At 41.5% G+C, this 17,917-nt stretch overlaps 1 protein-coding gene across 3 annotated transcripts; it reads right to left on the bottom strand.

Annotated features, from left to right (window-relative positions):
- Positions 1-599: 599 nt before the first annotated feature.
- Positions 600-17,414, bottom strand: LOC133239891 (cytochrome P450 4V2). 3 transcript variants are annotated; one of them, XM_061404256.1, is made up of 12 exons: positions 16,445-16,994; positions 12,984-13,096; positions 12,516-12,601; positions 11,571-11,761; positions 11,106-11,175; positions 9,714-9,840; positions 7,914-8,105; positions 5,707-5,809; positions 4,588-4,722; positions 4,314-4,493; positions 2,891-3,097; positions 600-2,795 (listed from the first exon to the last, which is right to left on the bottom strand). In XM_061404256.1, the coding sequence occupies exons 1-11, from the start codon at positions 16,656-16,658 to the stop codon at positions 2,925-2,927; spliced, it is 1,584 nt and encodes a 527-aa protein (XP_061260240.1). In that variant the 5' UTR covers positions 16,659-16,994; the 3' UTR covers positions 600-2,795; positions 2,891-2,924. The 3 variants fall into 3 exon arrangements, with proteins under 3 accessions (XP_061260240.1, XP_061260238.1, XP_061260241.1); XM_061404254.1 differs by having other exon boundaries at positions 600-3,097; positions 16,445-17,414; XM_061404257.1 differs by lacking the exon at positions 4,314-4,493 and having other exon boundaries at positions 600-3,097; positions 16,445-16,998.
- Positions 17,415-17,917: the final 503 nt, after the last annotated feature.

The following is a 17,917-nucleotide window of genomic DNA, read 5'->3' as shown; positions in this document are numbered from 1 at the left end:
GTATCTATCAGCATCTCATTAGATGTTGGAAATAAATACATTTGATTGATCCAAATACATTCCAGGGTAAAAACTGACCTTTTTATGACCAGCATCTCTTTGTGAGACAGGTCAGGTGGTTCAGAAATTGACATTCCTCGGTTGTCTGTGACGGAGAGTCGAGTGTCAGTTCAATAGGCCCTGTCCTGGAGAGGTTTCTAGGCTGTAAACCCCTGGGACCCAGTGATGCTATGGTTTTTGCTTACTCCCAGGGAGCCCTTAAGAGGGATTTTACTTTTTGCTATCAGATGAACAAAACGTTCTGGGATTTCTGCTTCTCCTCTAGTTTATGCTTCAAAGTATAGGAAACTTGAAATCAGTCTATGATAGCAGCGGAAGGGTCATTTTGTTAGAAAGTGTGAATGACACTAATGATATCAACTCAAAAGTACTAATACTTTTATTACATTATGAATCAGTCATCCACTAAATTATCCTTTAAAGTTATCCGTATTTCCAACTAATGTCAACTCTTAGGATAAAATGTAGCACCCATGTTTAAAATGTAATGTATTTTTCTTGAGTTACCCCTTTTGAGTAGAAGACAGGTAATAGGGATATAGATATTTGATCATCCTTTTATTTAAAAAAATCAGCATCTACATTTCCATATTACAAAAGATGACATATTTCTCAGTTACAACTCTGACACAGTTTCAGAGAATTTCCAGGTTAAAAAAAAATAAAATCAACAAATTATTCTGAGGCTAAATGAAGATTTTAGACCTAAAGACAACATGTAGTAATATTTTACATTTAACTTTACATCATATTGCGGGGTCACTTAAACACATACAAAGGTTTACACGTAAGTGCATGAAATTCAGAGATAAGGCCAATTTCCACAAATAAAATTCCTATTATCCAGGGTCATTGGGGAGCAAGATTTCTACATACCCAGTTTTTAAGTAAGAAGGTTAACCATAAGATGGAAATCTTTTCTTTATATCGTATATGTTCTTGACTTTTTCTGCTCAGCTTAGGGGCTGGGTGGTCCACACTGGGGATATGAAAGTGGGTAGATCTGCTGACCCTGTCCTTAGTACCACAGCCTGTGATGCTTCCCAAGTGGCTTTGGTTTTGTAACCTCTTTCTTTGATATCCATTGAAGAATACATCATGCATCTTCTTGTTGTTTCTATCCCTTATTGTCTTGGAAAATTGAAGAAACAATTTTTATTAAAATTATTTCTTAAAAGAAGTTTCTGAAAGTCGCTGAGTGAGGGACTAGAGATGTTGTCTATGGCATTAAAATTTGGGGAACAGGTGTCTGTTATCAGCTTGACAGGTATGTCCTGGAGGATTCAATTTACTACAAGTCTAACCCTATACTAAGTGAGATGTGATTCATATACTTAATATAGATGAATGGCTTCTCTTTTTCTTTAATAATGGAAGAGGAAATATGCCAAAATCAGAGGCAGAACATCTACATTCTAATAACATATCTAGACATGGGTGCCATGAAGCAAGATCCTATTATGGAAGTGTCACCATATTGGGAGTGGAGAGATTTAAAGATCTCCATTGCCAGCTTTATCATCACCCACTAGCAGCGTGGCTTTGGGACTTACTTTCCCCTGAACTCAGCCTGTTCTATTAAGAGGGAGTACCCCTTGGTATCCACGAGGGATTGGTCCCAGGACCCCCACAGACACTAATCTATGGATGCTCAAGTCCCTTACACAAAATAGTGTAGCATTTGCACATGGATCTGCACATCCAACTCTGTACTTTAAATCATCTCTAGAATACTTACAATACCTAATACAATGTAGTGAAGTGAGTGAAGTCGCTCAGTCGTGTCCGACTCTTTGTGACCCCATGGACTGTAGCCCACCGGGCTCCTCTGTCCATGGGATTCTCCAGGCAAGAATACTGGAGTGGCTTGCCATTTCCTTCTCCAGGGGATCTTCCCGAGCCAGGGATCGAACCCAGGTCTCCTGCATTGCAGGAAGACGCTTTAACCTCTGAGCCACCAGAATACAATGTAACTGCTATATAAATAGTTGTGAATACAACGTAAATGCTTTGTAAATAGTTTGGCTTTCTGGAACTTTCTGGAATTGTTTTTTCAAATAATTTCTATCAGTCCTTGGTTGAATCCATGGATTCAGAACCTGTAGACAGGGAGAGGTCACTGCATAACTAGAAAATCTCTAAGGTCCTTAGACCTTCCAAAGCCTTAGCGCTCCCAATCAATTCCCTGAGGCATGGGGAGGGACAGGAGATTACCAGGAGGAATCTCTTCCAATAATATACAATATAGAAAGGTAATTATGATGCTCTGAAAAATGAAAGGAAAGCTATAAGTACACACTCCAAGGGGAAAGAGGAACAGAACCTGTGAGTGAACTTATAAATGATCCACTGTACATGATTAAATCTTTGAAAACTATCATAAGGATTATTCTCCTCAAAACTGATACCACTGATACAATTCTTGAAATTTAAGCTCCTTAAGTCATAGTACTTAATTACACAGCCTTTTTGAACAAATGTATGTGTGTACATGCAAATATTTATTCCTGAGTCAATAAGAACATCTTAAAAATATTCTAGAACTTCATTTAAATTGTATCTTCTGGGTCTGTTGATTGGAATGGAATTGGCCTGTGAATCCTTCTGTGGAGAAGTTTTTGTATATTCATTTGCATATGGTCATCAGTTAATTTATCTTGGGATCAAGACCAGGAGTCAAAGCTATGATGGTGATGAAGATATGGAAACTCTTGCTTTGGTAGACTTGATCCAAGCTAAGTGGGACAAGAAAAAAATTAAATTGAGGGATTAAGAATACTGAATCCATGATCTACAAACTGTAAATGAAAAGTTCCCTTTAAAGAAAGACCTTTTTATGATAAGAGCATAACCCAGTAATACAGTTAGGATTCATCTGTGTTTCTCCTCTTCAACTTGATCCAGATGCCGTTACTTGGACGAAGAATGAGCTCTCCTGCTAGACCAAGTTCTTCTCTTTTTTGGTTGGATTCTACCCAAAAGTGCCTCAGGATGCAGGAAAGAATGGTCTTTTCTTCCATTATGGCAAACTTTTGACCTTCAAATTAAAGTAAATACCAACATCATTAAATAGATATAACTTAAATGTGAGAAATCAGAAGTCCAATCAGAGGAAGCAAACAATTTTATGTTTTTGCAATGGGCCCTGGGAGAATCAGAATCACTTGGGATGCTTGTTAAAAATGAAGATTCTTGAGTGCCCTTTCCTTCTCCCACCAGTACATCTGAACGGCTGGGATGGAACAGGAATTTATATTTTAGCAAAAGCCTAAACAAATCCTGGGCTCATTCAAGCCTGAGAATCATTACTCTAGATTACTTTCTTATTGAGCCTTTAATTTAATTTACTACAGAGTCACCAAATAAGCTTCAGACTCACCCATTTAAATCTGGTCTTATTATATGAATGCCTGTATTTGCATAAATGATAAAATGCTAGAGATTCTGAAGCTGAACATGTTTATAATGCTCGGTGATGTGCATTCACTTTGTTTAAGCACTTCAGCTGGCCTTAGGCTGTTTTGTGTTTTCGTTTTCCAAAATGAAGTTCTTAAAAGCAACAAACAGAAATTAAATATAACGAATCATTATACATAAGTTTTCTACCATATGAAGTATATTCTTTTTTCATCTAAAAGCTACAATATTGTCAACTTCTACCAAGGAAAGAATTATGCTTTATGTTATGGGCTAAATTGTGCCCTGATCCCCCAAATTCATAGCTTTTTTTTTTTAAAGATTAATAAATCTTAAAACTCAGTATCTCAGAATATGACTGTGTTTGGAGATAGGACGTTTAAAGAAGTAATTAAATTAAAACGGTCAGATGGGTGAATACTAATCCAATCTGACTGGTATCCTTATGGAAAGGAAAGATTAGAACACACGCACAGAGGCCATGTAGGGTTGCAGGGAGAAGAGCAGCATGGATCCAGTAAGCTAAGGAGAGGCTTATTATCAATTCTGTTGTCACCTTGATCTTGGACTTCTAGCCTCCAGAATTGGGAGAAAATAAATTCCTGTGGTTTAAGCACCCAGTGTAGGTTACTTTGTTACGGCTGCACCAGAAAACTAATAAACTTTGTGACAGTCACATTTTAAAACAATAATGTGTAGCAAAGGGGAAGGAAAAGGAAGTCAGTTTTGTTAAAAGACAGTTGCCTATGGGATGCTATATCTCAAGAAATTTTTGTAAGAAAACCACTACCGCTCTGCCAACCTGAAAGGTGAAACCAGTTGTGGTGGATACAGACCTATACAGTTTCGGGGGCCTGCAGAGAAGGGCACATATGCGTATGTATGACGTCCTTTCAAATTCTCGGGAAAGAACCGTTCTGGCTTGAATTCCTCAGGATCTGGGAAGTACTTTGGATCTCTATGCAGTGCGTAGGGCACGATGATTACTTGACAGCCTTGCACGATTTTGTGACCCGCTGTCAAGAAGTAGTCAATAGGCCATGAGGATGGAGCAAGACAGACCATAAAAATAACCCACTCTCCCTGCTATTCAAATTATACAATCTTTACCAACTTCACAGTCTTCGGTAAGATTACGGGCAAAGAAAGGAACAGATGGGAAAAGGCGAAGGCTCTCCTTAATAACACAGTCCAGATATTTAAGTTTCTTCAGGTCTTCTAGGGTAACAGGACGGTCAGACTTCCCTGGTTTTAACAGAATACACAGAATAACAATCAAAGAATTATTGAGCCTGGGAGATGGGACATTGATGAAGAGTACACATCAAAACACTGAATGTTAAATATCTACAGCTAAAGTAGAATCTCTAATATCACCCATAATCAAAATAAAATGAGATCTATTCAGTGAAAGAAACCAGACACCAACAATCACATATTTGTAGGATTCTATTTATAGGAAGTATTCTGTTGTTGAGTTGCTAAGTCATGTATGACTCTTTTGCGACCCGATGCACTGTAGCCCACCAGGCTCCTCTGTCTGTAGGATTTCCCAGGCAAGAATACTGGAAGGGGTGGCTATTTCCTTCTTCGGGGATCTTCCTGACCCAGGGATCCAACCCACATCTCCTGCATTGGCAGGTGGATTCTTTACCACTGAGCCACCTGAGAAGCCCAGGAAGTACCCAGAACAGGTAGTAAGTCCCATTAGAAACAGACTGTAAATTAGAGAATTCCAGGGGCTGAGGGAAGAGAGGAGAGTGGCCAAGTAATGAGACAGGGTTTGCTTTTGTGGTGCTGGGAATCTGAGGACATCACTGCTGGGTCAGCCTGTAGATTGCTGGCTGTGTAATAGAAATGTACATCCTAGCAGCTTAATGTGTCTTTTCTCTCATTCATGGCCAGATGCGAGGCGGGATGAAACAGGTTGTCTTGAGCCCATGACTCAGTGCTGTTGCATGTACACCTGCTTCATCTATTAAGCAGTGAGATGCCTGAGGATTGTAACATTTATCTGTGCATCACATGCCAAACACTTAGCAAATGCCTATATTCTTAACCAGGCCTTGCTAAGAAAACTGGCATTGGAAGGGACCCCACATGGGAGCCTTCCTGCTCAGTGTGGTACCTTTAGAACAGATCCTACTGCATACCCTTCCTGAGCGAGAACAACTCTTGCTTCGGTGGCCATGGTGCCCACGGGGTAACCAGCGAAGGGGCTGAACATACCAAACACTTCTTCCAGCTCACTGTCCACTTTCTGCTGGACTTCTGGATACCAACCCAATAGATACAAGGACCAGTTTATTGCAGCTGCAGTTGTATCGTGGCCCTACAAATGCAAGGAAAAAATAGCTTAGCAGAGTCGTATGGTGAAGATTAGAAGAGAGAACTCCATTTTGAACTGTCTGGATCTGACAGCTGCACCGTGACTCCAGACATAATAAATTAAGGGTGCAGCATTTCCCCTCGATAAGAAACAAAATCGTCCCTTCAAAGGGGGGATTCATGCTTAGAGAGGCGTTTCAACGCCACACGAGGTTGCATATGTGGTGAGAAGGGGACAAGGTGCTCTAGACTGTTTTTAAGGGGGAAATATCTGACTTTCATGAGCCAAACTGCCAGACCTGTACTGCTCCACCTCCTAGCCTTTGTAAGGTGCTTTACCTGTGGACCTTGGAGGCCAGGAGTCTATATGTGGTTCTGAGTAACATCCTCCACGTCCAGAAGTTGATACGTCCCCTCCTGTAATACTGGCTGAGCTTGAGGCAAAATACTAAGTACTTTGCAGAAACTAACTTATTCTTCAGAAAAACTCTGTGAAACACTTGATACCACTATTTACATTTTAGAAATTAAAAACAGATCCTAAAATTGTTTACCTGAGTTCTTCAGAAAAAAAAAATTATTTGGAAAATCAATAATAATAGTATAGCTCTATGAATAAGACTTTCAGGGGGCACTAAAGACAAAATTATTCCTCTGTGGAAGTTCTTACTATTCCATTTTTGCTATGCAACACAAGTGATAATTGTCATTTTTCTTTCTCTGGGCAGAAATCTCCAAAGCACCTGCTTCCTAAAACAGCTTCTCAGTTGAATTTGTTGTTGCTGTTGTTTAGTCGCTCAGTTGTGTCTGACTCTTTGTGACCCCATGGACTGTAGCCCATCAAGTTCCTCTGTCGATGGATTTCCCAGGCAAGAACACTGAGTGTGTTGCCACTTCTTTCCTAGAGCGCCTTTCCAACCCAGGGATCGAACCTGTGTCTCCTGCATTGGCAGGAAGATTCTCTACCATGGAGCCACCAGGGAAGCCTCTAAGTTGAATTGTTTGAGGCTTATTCTGCAATTTTATAAAACGTGTATTTTTGGAGTCTCTGATATTGGTGTCCTGGCCTCTTCTGCAGCCTTCAGTGCCTTCACAGACGCCACCCTGAACTCCAGACAAGATCTGGCCCCTTTCACTCAGCTGTTTACCAAAGCCACAGAAGGAAGTGCTCTTGCTAAATAATTCTTAATAACTGCTCTTGAATTTGTAAGTGGAAGCCTGATCCAAACAAGAGATGCCTGCTGAGCATAAGGAAGCTGTGACAAGGATCTGGGGTGACAGGCAGCATCTCATAAGGCTAATCAGGAGAGAGCCAGAAGGAGAACTCAGGTCTAGGAACACTCAGCCTGCTTTCCTACACTGCGCCCTCAGGAGCACGTGTGTTCTGGCGCCCTCCCCAGACGCCTGCAGGCAGGGCGGCTCGTTCCACCCAGGGGCGGCCTGCACTGAGCCATGCTAAATCACCCATGCGCTTCCTCCAGTTCCAGGATATTACCACGTGGTGCTTTTTAAAACATTTCTTCATCTGTATTTGGCTATCCATCCACTGAACGGTTCATTCTTTGTAATATTTAATAACACTAGAATTACCTTTTGTAAAAACCGCAACTTTCTTTTAATGATGTGAAGCCCAGAAATCCCTTTAGAATCCACAAACTAGTTAAATTCGCTATCAGAGGGCTCTTGCTAATCTTCTTTAGTTTGGGCAGCTCATAGCAGGAGTTCATTTGCTAGAACTTCAAAAAGGAGGTAGTGAAAAGACAGACTTGGGGGTTTCAGAGTTTTTGTTTTTTTTAAGCATGAAGCAATACAGGGAACTGAGAAATTTCTGGCTGCTTTTCTACTTGGAAAAGTCTGATGGGTTTTAGGTTATCCTGAGAAAACTGCTTTACTCACCACAAGTCAAAGGCTTTTTTCTGAAGAAGAAAGTTGATCTGATAACTTAATCAGGTTCTTTTGTAATTTCTAGTTGTAATTTGGTGACTCATCTTCAGTTATATGAGGCTATTTTAAAACGAATAAACTTTTAAAAATAATGCTAAAGATTCAAAATTTTTTTTTGGAATTTTTAAAATGATACCCAAAAATGATGTGACAAGATAAAATACCTCAAACATAAAGGTGTCGACTTCTTCTCTTATATCTTCATGACTCAGCTTGTTCCCTTGGTCATCAGTCACATTTAAAAGCAAGTCAAGAAAAGCCCTGCATTTAGTTTTGCGTGGAGGAAAGTCCTTCTCCTTGTCGTTACTCGTACCTTCTTCATGTCTCTTCATTTCATTGGCCCGTTCAGTGATGACCTGTATGATTTAAATAATATGCTCTTGTGTGGAGTTTGATATAGCCCCATAATACATTTTCCCATGAAAATATACTAGTTTCTTTCATGGATTTTTTTTTTTTTCCTAAACCTTTCCTATTCTGACTCAAGAATAACTTAGACTGTTGTGGAAAATATAGATAAAGCTTCCTGTTAACATTTTAGGACATTATTTGATAAGACTTTTAAAAACAAATTTAACATCAGACAAATTCAGCATATTCAAGTGCCATCCTTCTAACACGGAATAGACCTGGTAATCCCCTAAATGGTGCCCTAGAGATTTGAATGAGCTAATGAGAAAAAGCTTGGGTGGTGAAGAGAATGCAGTCATTATATAAGAGGCTAATTATGGATCGCTCTCATTACTGGTTGGATTGGAGAAAAGAAACAGCTAGTTCATAGGTGACATCACCTGATGTGCTTGCTGTTCCTGTTGCCTGGAAGTCTCTCTCTTCAGACACCAGTGCGGCTGGCTCCCTCCTTCTTTAAGGTCTGTCCCCTCTGCACACCATCAGAAAGACCTTCCCAGATCACTGCTACCCTGGTCTCCAGCACTATCTTCCCAACTCTATTTTTCTCCATTTCACTCACCTCCCTGACATTATATTATACTTGCTGTATAATATAATGCACACCTCAAATATAGCATCCCCATGGCAGCAAATCTTTGTTCACTGATGTTAATTGCAACCCTTCCCTGATAGCTCATTTGGTAAAGAATCCACCTGAAATGTGGGAGACCTGGGTTTGATCCCTGGGTTGGGAAGATCCCCTGGAGAAGGGAAAGGCTACCCATTCCAGTATTCTGGCCTGGAGAATTCCATGGACTGTGTAGTCCATGGGGTTGCAAAGAGTTGGACATAACTGAGTGACTTTCACTTTAACTTTCAGAGCACTGCCTGGCATTTAAGGACGTTCATTAGATCTTTTCTGAGTGAATAAAAGAACTAAAGCCCATAAATTTAATTTGGTCATGTATTTCAACTTTCTCCTCCTATCAAGCAATTGACCAAACCTGCTGCTAAGTGGTCTGAATGAATGGATCCTAAGTTCTTTGGTGACAAAACACCATATTTCTCTTCATCCTTGGGGAAACCCCTAGTGCCTGGCACTCAGTATGCAATTTTCAATGTTTATTAAGTAAATAGTATCGTTCATCCAATTTGCAGTTCATTAATTATTGGCATTGATAGTAATGCATGTAATTTGAGGAAATAATTAACTATAGTTAAAAGATACAAACTGTTGGTCATTCTCCCACCACCCAGTAATGGAGATTACTCTGTCTTCCACTGTAGGCACCTTGATGTAAAACTTCATTCATCCAATGTCTCCTGCCAGTAACCACACACATAATGCTAATACACAGTTAAGATGCAATCGTGCTGTCTACTTTTTTCCATTAGTATTCACCTTTTATGAGACACAGGTTCCAGACTATGGTAATACAACATAAAAATCTTGGACTTGTAAAGATCTGGAAGTGGAGAGTGGCGATGGTTCACAACATCGTGAATGCACTTAATGGTACGTTTTATGTTGAGTATGTTTTATCACAAGTAAAAAAAAAAAATCGAGGGCTTACATTGTTGGTAAAATCATGTACAATCTTTAGGCTCCTTCTGTGTTCTCGTCCATTTTTAAACATATAGAATATAAGGTCAAGCCAGAGCCAGGGCATCTTCATTCTTTGATGTATCAAATCACTCATCCTATAAACAGGATAAAAACACATCAGCTGACGTACTGAGAATGTGTATTTCTTGAGCCCTGATGTGATGCCCCATCTCAGCATGGGTGATTTGGGGAATGGCGATTATTCGTCTTAGAGGCTATTGAGAACTCCAAGCTTTACCATCAACATGAAGGCATGGACTATCCAGGGAAGCTTAAACATTGAATGCGTTCTTGAGAGGAATGAAGAATCCATTATAAAACATTCTGACCAGATAGCCATCTGATCTCTGCTGCTTCTTCTCCAGGGAGAGTTCTTACTCTCCCCAGGCCAAGCATGGCTCTTGCACCACAAGATCATATGAAATCTGCCTCTTTTTAATGACCACTCATTCACTTGCTCACTCCTCTGCAGTGCTAACAAAACAAATGACTTCCCTCTTCCACGGAAAAGTGCTCATCAATCCCCATCTGTCACAGAGCTGTCACGAGCCCCACCCTCAGCATTTCCAGTGAAAAGCAGAAAGACCTACACAGCCTCCTCCTTTGTGACCAGCTTAGATGCCAATTCCACGAAAGGACCTTTCACGGCCACTCAATCTGTAAAATTTATCCCTGTGTCCCCTCTCGCATCAACTTGATCTTTTCTTTCCAAGTCATTATCATAATTTATAAGTTTATAGTCACCTGCTTCAATGCCTGTCTCCCCTGTTACTGTTTCATGAGCCTGTATAAAACTAGTCAGTACCTTGTGCAGTGAATGGCAGGTTAGATGCTCAACAATTAATAAGATTAAGTGAAAGGAGCCATGGATTAAACATAGGATATGTTGAATCAGATTCTGGTGCTGCCTCTTAATAATCATGAGAAATTTTAAAAGTAAAGTTGATTATTTCTATTAAGAAATAATACTCAAGGGTAGAAAATATAGGAAAGGAGAATGAACCACAACAAAAATAAAGCACAATAAGAAAAAGAAGCACACATACAACAATAAACACAGCTAACATTTTGATGTAGTATCTTCTCATTTTTCCATGAAAATGTCTTTCTATTCAACTTAGCATCATAATATAATCTCTCAGTATATAAAATAGTCATTTAAAATTACTGTGTAATCTGAATGTGCTATAATTTACACAACTCTTCCTCTACTATTGAAATACATGCTTTAATGATTAGGTTGATTTTTAGTATAATGTTTCATTTTGAAATGAAGAAAAAGATACAATATAGACAGAAGTGATTAGCAATAATTTTTAAAGCCCTAATCAATAACAGTTTTAGAAAGGATTTCATTTACCTATAAACGGCTCGAACATACTCGGAATCATCATTTCTTTGAGCACCAATGTTCTTTCCCATAGCTGTTTCTGTAAAATAGAGTGAGAAGTAACCATTCAATTCACGCACACATCTTGGGTACATTTTCCAGTGTCAGACATTTTTAAAAAAGACATTATGTCCTGTTCTGATATATTGTAGAATTCTTCTTTTCCCTTTTCTCTCGAATCTTCTGCTTCTCTTCCTCCCAGCTCCTATCCTTCCTTCCCTCTGACCTTCTGGTCGTGTTGGCTCCGTAACTGCTGGGTTTGAAGTCCTGTGAATGGCTACTGCTTCTCAGGAGGCTAATTTAGGACTAGGACTATCCAGATGAACCCCAAATCCCTTCTAAATGGCCCCCCTCCACATACACCATGAACTGTTATTTTCTATTTGGGCCATTTTCTTTACAGCCTAACTTTAAAAATAAATCAGTGAGACTTACCACAGATTATATCTAAGGTACAAAGAGTGACGTAAAGAAAGCAGTTAAACGCTTCTTGGTTAACATGCTTTTCAAGCTTAGTAACCAATATATTTGCTTGTTCATTCATGACATCTAAGAAATCCTCCAGAATTGTAAAATGGAAAGTGGGTGTTAACATTTTTCTCCTAGATCGCCATTTGTTTCCAGTACTAGAAATACAATACATGGTTACAAAGAAAAAAGAAGCAACATCTGAAACAGATAAAATATAAATATAGTCAAGTCACCAAGTTCTCTTATTCTGTAGATTCTCGATTGCTTTGATCAGAATGACAAAGACTCATGTATAGCTACAGAATGTGAATATTTTGGATATTGTTCTATATTACTAATATTTACAAGGGTATTTATTAAAAATGGAAACAATTAAAATTTTTCCTATATTTCTAAGTTCTGAGGTTCTAAAGATTAGAACTTTTCTCCCTTTTGTCAATACCATGGTCCTCAGGTGATCCACTGTTCCATGATTTACTTTAATCTCTATTATCTTTGAATTATCTAAAGTCCCTACAAGGGTCCTGTCTTTCTGGAGTCCTGTTTCTGAATCAAGAATTGAGGTCCCTATGTTTGATATACTTCTCTGGGGGGGGATGTGACTGCTTTTTCATTATATTTTCAAGATTTCCCTCCTCCAAACTATCCTTTGCTTTACTCCATTCATTGTTCTTGGAACACTAGTGATTATCAATATTGAATACAGTGCCTGGATATTACCATATACCCAGGACTCCTGTCAATCAAAGGCCGATTGTTAACTAGACTCTTCCTTGTGCCTGCTCCCATAATTCTCGAGAGCTCAGTCTTGTTATTGGAAGAATACTTTGGGTCAGTTCCTGAAATAACAAGTTACCCAGAGAAGAAACTGTTTCTATAAGACAGCTTTACAAATTTCCACTGACATACCTTGTAAGAAGTCCTAGTCCAAGCCACGGTTCTAAGAACTTGTACATATAGGATTTTTCAATGTGCTTTGAACTGCTTAAAATTACCTCAAAAAGAGAAAAAAAAAAAGAGAGATATAGACATCAAAACGATATCAATTACAAGAACATCTGGCTAGAACACAACTACTTTTTAAAACAAGATTTCATAATTGTTATTTCTCTGTGATTCATTTTTATTCCTGTGCCTCAAAGAAATTCAATTAAGAGTTTTGAACATATAACTGTCATTCAGTCTTGAGGACTAAGTGGAATTGAAAGAAAACACCCAAGATGATTCCTGGTTTCTGCCACCAACTAGGAACTGAATAGAGAATTGACTGAGGGAGATGGGGGGAGGCAGGTGAATGTGGAGAATGACCACATCTAATGAGATTCCCACACCATCAAACAGACAGTGGAATACGGACCATATTTGCCACGTACTCACTTCCACAGTTTCTGCGTTATAAAGGGCCACGAGAGGCACAGGCCCGAGCCAGAGTTTCAGCAGTGGCGGGTGTCGGCATTCTTCAGTGAAACCAATTATCTGCTGAAAAAAATCTAGGAGAAATATTTAACCTTAAAATCAATCAAGACAAGAATTCTGTCAAATAAGGATCTACTGTACAGCGCAGGAAACTCTACTTAAAACTCTGTAATGACCTGTATGAGAAAAGAATCTAAAAAATATATATACACACACACACACATATATATATATGTATAACTGATTCACTTTGTTGTATACCTGAAACTAATGTAACATTGTGAATCAACTCTACTCCAATACTTTTTTTAAAAAAAGACAAGAATTTTGTAATAAGTTCCTTAGGTTATTTTAGATTCCACAGAGAAGTGAGATCACACCACACTTATCTTCTTTGTCGGACATTTCATTTAGCATTCACGGCCTCAAGTTTCATCCATGTTTTTACAAATGGCAATATTTCCTTCTTTTTATGACTGAGTAATATTGCTGTGTGTGTGTGTGTGTGTGTCACATTGTCTTTATCCAAGCATCCAGGGATGGACGCTTGGGTTGCTTCATGCTGATGCACCGCCTGCCTCAGTCTGATCTGACAGAGGAGACAGGGAAGTCTGAATCTGTGGTTTGAAGGTATCAGGTCCAATAGCAGGTAGCCGCTGAGGAAGACAAGTGCAGACACAGAAGCAAAAGCAAGAGGCTACTAGAGTTCAAGAGGCTCGTGGGAAGACAGCCACAAAATGTAAGGCACAGCCTCCATGTGAGATGAGATGCCGAGGACAGGAACTATTTCGCAGAATATTCTGAAATCCCCAGTTTTGTTGAGCTCAACACTGGGCACAAAGCAGGGCCTGGATAAATGGATGATTGACAATCTTAAAGAACTTATTCGAACCAAGTTTGGACAGTGCAATAGAAACCACATGCATTAAATTTAATCCTTAAAATTACTCTGTAATACTACAAAGTGAAAATGAAGTCGCTCAGTCATGTCCGACTCTTTGGGACCCCATGGACTATAGACCACCAGGTTCCTCCATCCATGGGATTTTCCAGGCAAGAATACTGGAGTGGGTTGCCATTTCCTTCTCCAGGAGATCTTCCCAACCCAGGGATTGAACCCGGGTCTCCCAAATTGTAGGCAGACGCTTTACCATCTGAGCCACCACCAAGGAAGCCCATGATACAGCGAGTTTATAATATTAAACAAAAAAGTTATGTAAAAATATAGACCTTCCCATCCCCACTAAAGAAACAGTATGCTTAAGGAGTCTCATGTTCTTTTTGAGAATTTTTCTAATTGAAATCTCCACTGAATAAGACCTATTTTAAAACAAACTGCGAGCTGTCTTTGGAATTACTTTCTGAGTGAAGAGAATGACAGTGTACTGCCTTTTATAAAGGACCATTTTAATCTGCCATATAAATACTGGATTTTGGCATCAGGCAAACCTTGGCTCAATTTCCAGCTCTGGAACCAAGTTGTTTGATTTTGGGAAGTTGTTTAAAACTCTAAGTTAGAGTGGTTTCTTTTTTTTCTTAAGCATGTACTTATATTTTAACATAACTTTTTTGTTTAATATTATAAAGCCTTAGGATAGAAAGGGAAGTCAGCTCAGCTTTTAAGTATTAGGGACTTTTCTCGTAGCTTAGATGGTAAAGAATCTGTTTGCAATGCAGGAGACTTGGGTTCAATCCTGGGTGGGAAAGATACCCTGGAGAAGGGAAGGGCTACCCACTCCAGTATTCTTGCCTAGAGAATCCCAACGACAGAGGAGCCTGGTGGGCTACAGTCCATGGGGTCACAAAGAGTCAGACACGACTGAGCAACTAACACCTTCAAGATGACTTTACAAATGTGGTTTTGATATAAATAAATGTGTTGTTGGATCACTTGTGACGTTAGTCACTTTGATGTTTGGGTGGTGAAAAGTCTACTTGGATTTCTTCTGCCCTAAAATATGTTCAGTATTTTGGTAAACACTCTCCCACAAGGCCTCGTGGTATTCTTGTGAGTTTAAGATGACAGTACTGTTTTCCTTGGGAAAACAAAGGAAAATAATCCTTCAAGCATTGCAGTTAATCTTCAGCCTGTAAAACCACTAGCATTTACAATTAATTGGAGGGGGAATTGGGTTCTGGTCCCTGACTTATTTTAAAGCATGTCATATTGAGCAAATCTTTTCAGCTCTGGGTAATTCAATTTATACCCCTATGAAATAAAGTACGTGTGTTCTCAGTTGTGTTTGACTCTTTGCGACCCCATGGACTGTAGCCCACTAGGCTCATCTGTCCATGGGATTTTCTTTCAGGCAAGCATACTAGAGTGGGTTGCCATTTCCTCCTCCAGGGGATCTTCCCAACCCAGGGATCAAACCCCAGTCCCTTTGAACCCGTTTCTTGGGTCTCCTGCATTGGCAGGCAGATTCTTTACTACTGGCGCCACCTGGGAAGCCCTGAAAATAAAGTGCTCATATCTGTTAATAATTCATCCTCCCTAATGGAGGACTCCAAATCTCAGATACTTCTGAGACTTTTCTAGCTTTTTAAAGCGATCTTTTCCATCAACAAAACAATATAAATCTCTCTCTTCAAAAAGACGATCTCAATAAAAATAAATTAACTCTTTAAGAATTTTGAAACTTCCTGCGTGAGTTTTCAAGAAGGCCTGGCCTTAAGTTTTGTTATTACATAACCTCCTTAAAAGGGCTAAAATATTAAAGTCAAGAAGGAATCGAAGTTGTGGTCAAGTCTTGTGATGTCTGGATAGGGAAGAACCTCAAGTGCCTTTTGAGAGAGAGAGACAGAGATTTTTGTGTTCTAAGGGATTTATCTTGTTCCAGGTGGTGCCAGTGGTAAAGAACCCACCTGCTAATGCAGGAGATGTAAGGGACCTCGGTTCCATTCCTGGGTTGGGAAGATCCCCTGGAGAAGGGCATGGCCACCCACTCCAGTATTCTTGCTTGGAGAATCCCATGGACAGAAGGCTACCGCCCATGGGGCCACAAAGAGTGGAACACCTCTGAAGCTACTTAGCACGCAGGCACAGGGAAGTTTCTGCCCTTAAAGGCTTTAAAAGCCCAGACAGAAGCAAAGGCAGCAGTGTTTTGAGGTGCAGGAGCAGCTACGAGGTGGAAAAAGCAGCAGCAGAAAAGCAGGACAAGAGCTTAGAAATAAGCTTGCGATCTGTGCTGCACAGGCAGAAAAAGTTCATTTGGACCAGATGCAACCGCAATGTTGCCAGGTGTCATAGGGAACCTGGATAGAATTGGGAACCCGTCTTCTAATGAGTGGGTGACAAATTCTCTCTCTCCCGGCGTCGGCAGGCCGGGCACTTCGGTGTCCAGACTACATGCACGAGGGCCGCCAGGCGGCGCGTGCTGGAAGCCCGGGCCCTCGGATGGGGTCGCGGCCGGCGCCCTTACCTCTTGCGTCCGGCTTCATCATCAGCGCGTGTCCCACCAAGGGGTAGGGGTCCCCAATGGTCGGGACGGGACGCATCTGACGCCATTTCCGCGCATAGCTCGCCACCATCTTCAGGAGGTTCAGGGTGAGGGTGGCGCCTGCCAGGGAGACGGCGCACAGCCCGCTCCAGAGCAGCAGCTTCGGCCCGACGCTCAGCAACCACGGCGCCAGCATCGCACCCGCGGGGCCGCTGTGCACCGGGGCCGAGACCGTGGGGACCGCAGGGCGGGATGCTGCGGGCGGCCGGCGCTGTCCAGCCCCCCGAGGTCAAGTGCGCGGGCGCTGGGAGGAGTTCCTGGCCTGCGGGCGGTCGGAGCCGAGCCGCAGGAAGGGGCGCGCCGGGCCAGGTCACTTCCCCCTCTGGCCGGTGGAGGGGGTGAGCACCCGCCTCGCTCCCACTCTGGTCTCCGAGCCGACGACGCCCGGCCGGGCTTGTTACGACGGGTCAAAGCCTTCGTAACGCGCACCGGCCTCTGTTGTGCTTCTAGCGGAAAACGAAAGTTCGGAAAGCGGCTTGAGCGCTCAATAGGCTGCGCGGGTGTAAACGGAGGCACGTTAGTGGGTGGAGACTGGAGGATAATGAAGGTGGAGTGGAAGCAAGCGGTTTAGTGATGGAGAGGCGTCCAGGGGCTGGGGGCTGCGTGGGTTATACCCAGCAGCTGCTGGGTCCCGGACAACTTCAGGGTACAGCGAGCTGGATGTTTTAAAATGGAAAAAAAAAAAAAAGCATCTGGTTTGAAGCTCAACCTCTGGAGCTAATTTTTCGCTCCCGGCTGCGTATCTAACCTCGCTCCTTTGCACTCCGCTAGGACCGGCTGCCAGCCCGGATGGAGATGGGTTGCTTCTTGGCTTCCACGTTAGGGTCACCCGGGCAGCTACCTACTTTGACGCTGAGTAGCCTTAGGGGCACGACCTTCGGGGCACCAGTTATCAGGCTGCATTGGGCTGCTGATTGCGACACAGGTGGGTTGAGTAATCCAAGCTGTGATCCAAGTATTTTTCAGAATATTTTTCGGGACCAAGAAAAGTTAGCACCCCAAGAGAACAAGACAAGGGCGGGGGTGGGGTGAGGATGGAGGTGGGGGTCTCTGAAAGCGGTGAAGGTAAGAGATGCTGGGAGAGGAGGGTTTGATAAGGAGACAGCAGTTGGGGAGCACGCTGAAAAGGGAAAGACGACACACCGCGGAGCCCGCACAGGGAAAAAGTAAGGACAGTGAGAAGGACCCTCCGGTTCTGCCCAGGGCCTGAGTTCTCTGACTCTCAATTCCTCCCTTTTCTCCAGGTGCCCAGTCCTGATTTTCCTTTCCTTTTCTACTCTTGATACTTCCTCGAAAAGGGGCTGAGAGGGGAGTGTTCCTCTCCTAGCAGAAGGTCCCTAAATTGTAGAACCAAGGAAGATGAAGTATTGAGAATACCCTGCATTTTTTTCTTTT

This window comes from Bos javanicus, chromosome 27, assembly GCF_032452875.1.
Source record: "Bos javanicus breed banteng chromosome 27, ARS-OSU_banteng_1.0, whole genome shotgun sequence".
NCBI classification, from domain to species: domain Eukaryota; kingdom Metazoa; phylum Chordata; class Mammalia; order Artiodactyla; family Bovidae; genus Bos; species Bos javanicus.
Note: the sequence above shows the minus strand (reverse complement) of the source record. Positions and strands in the feature narration are given on the sequence as shown.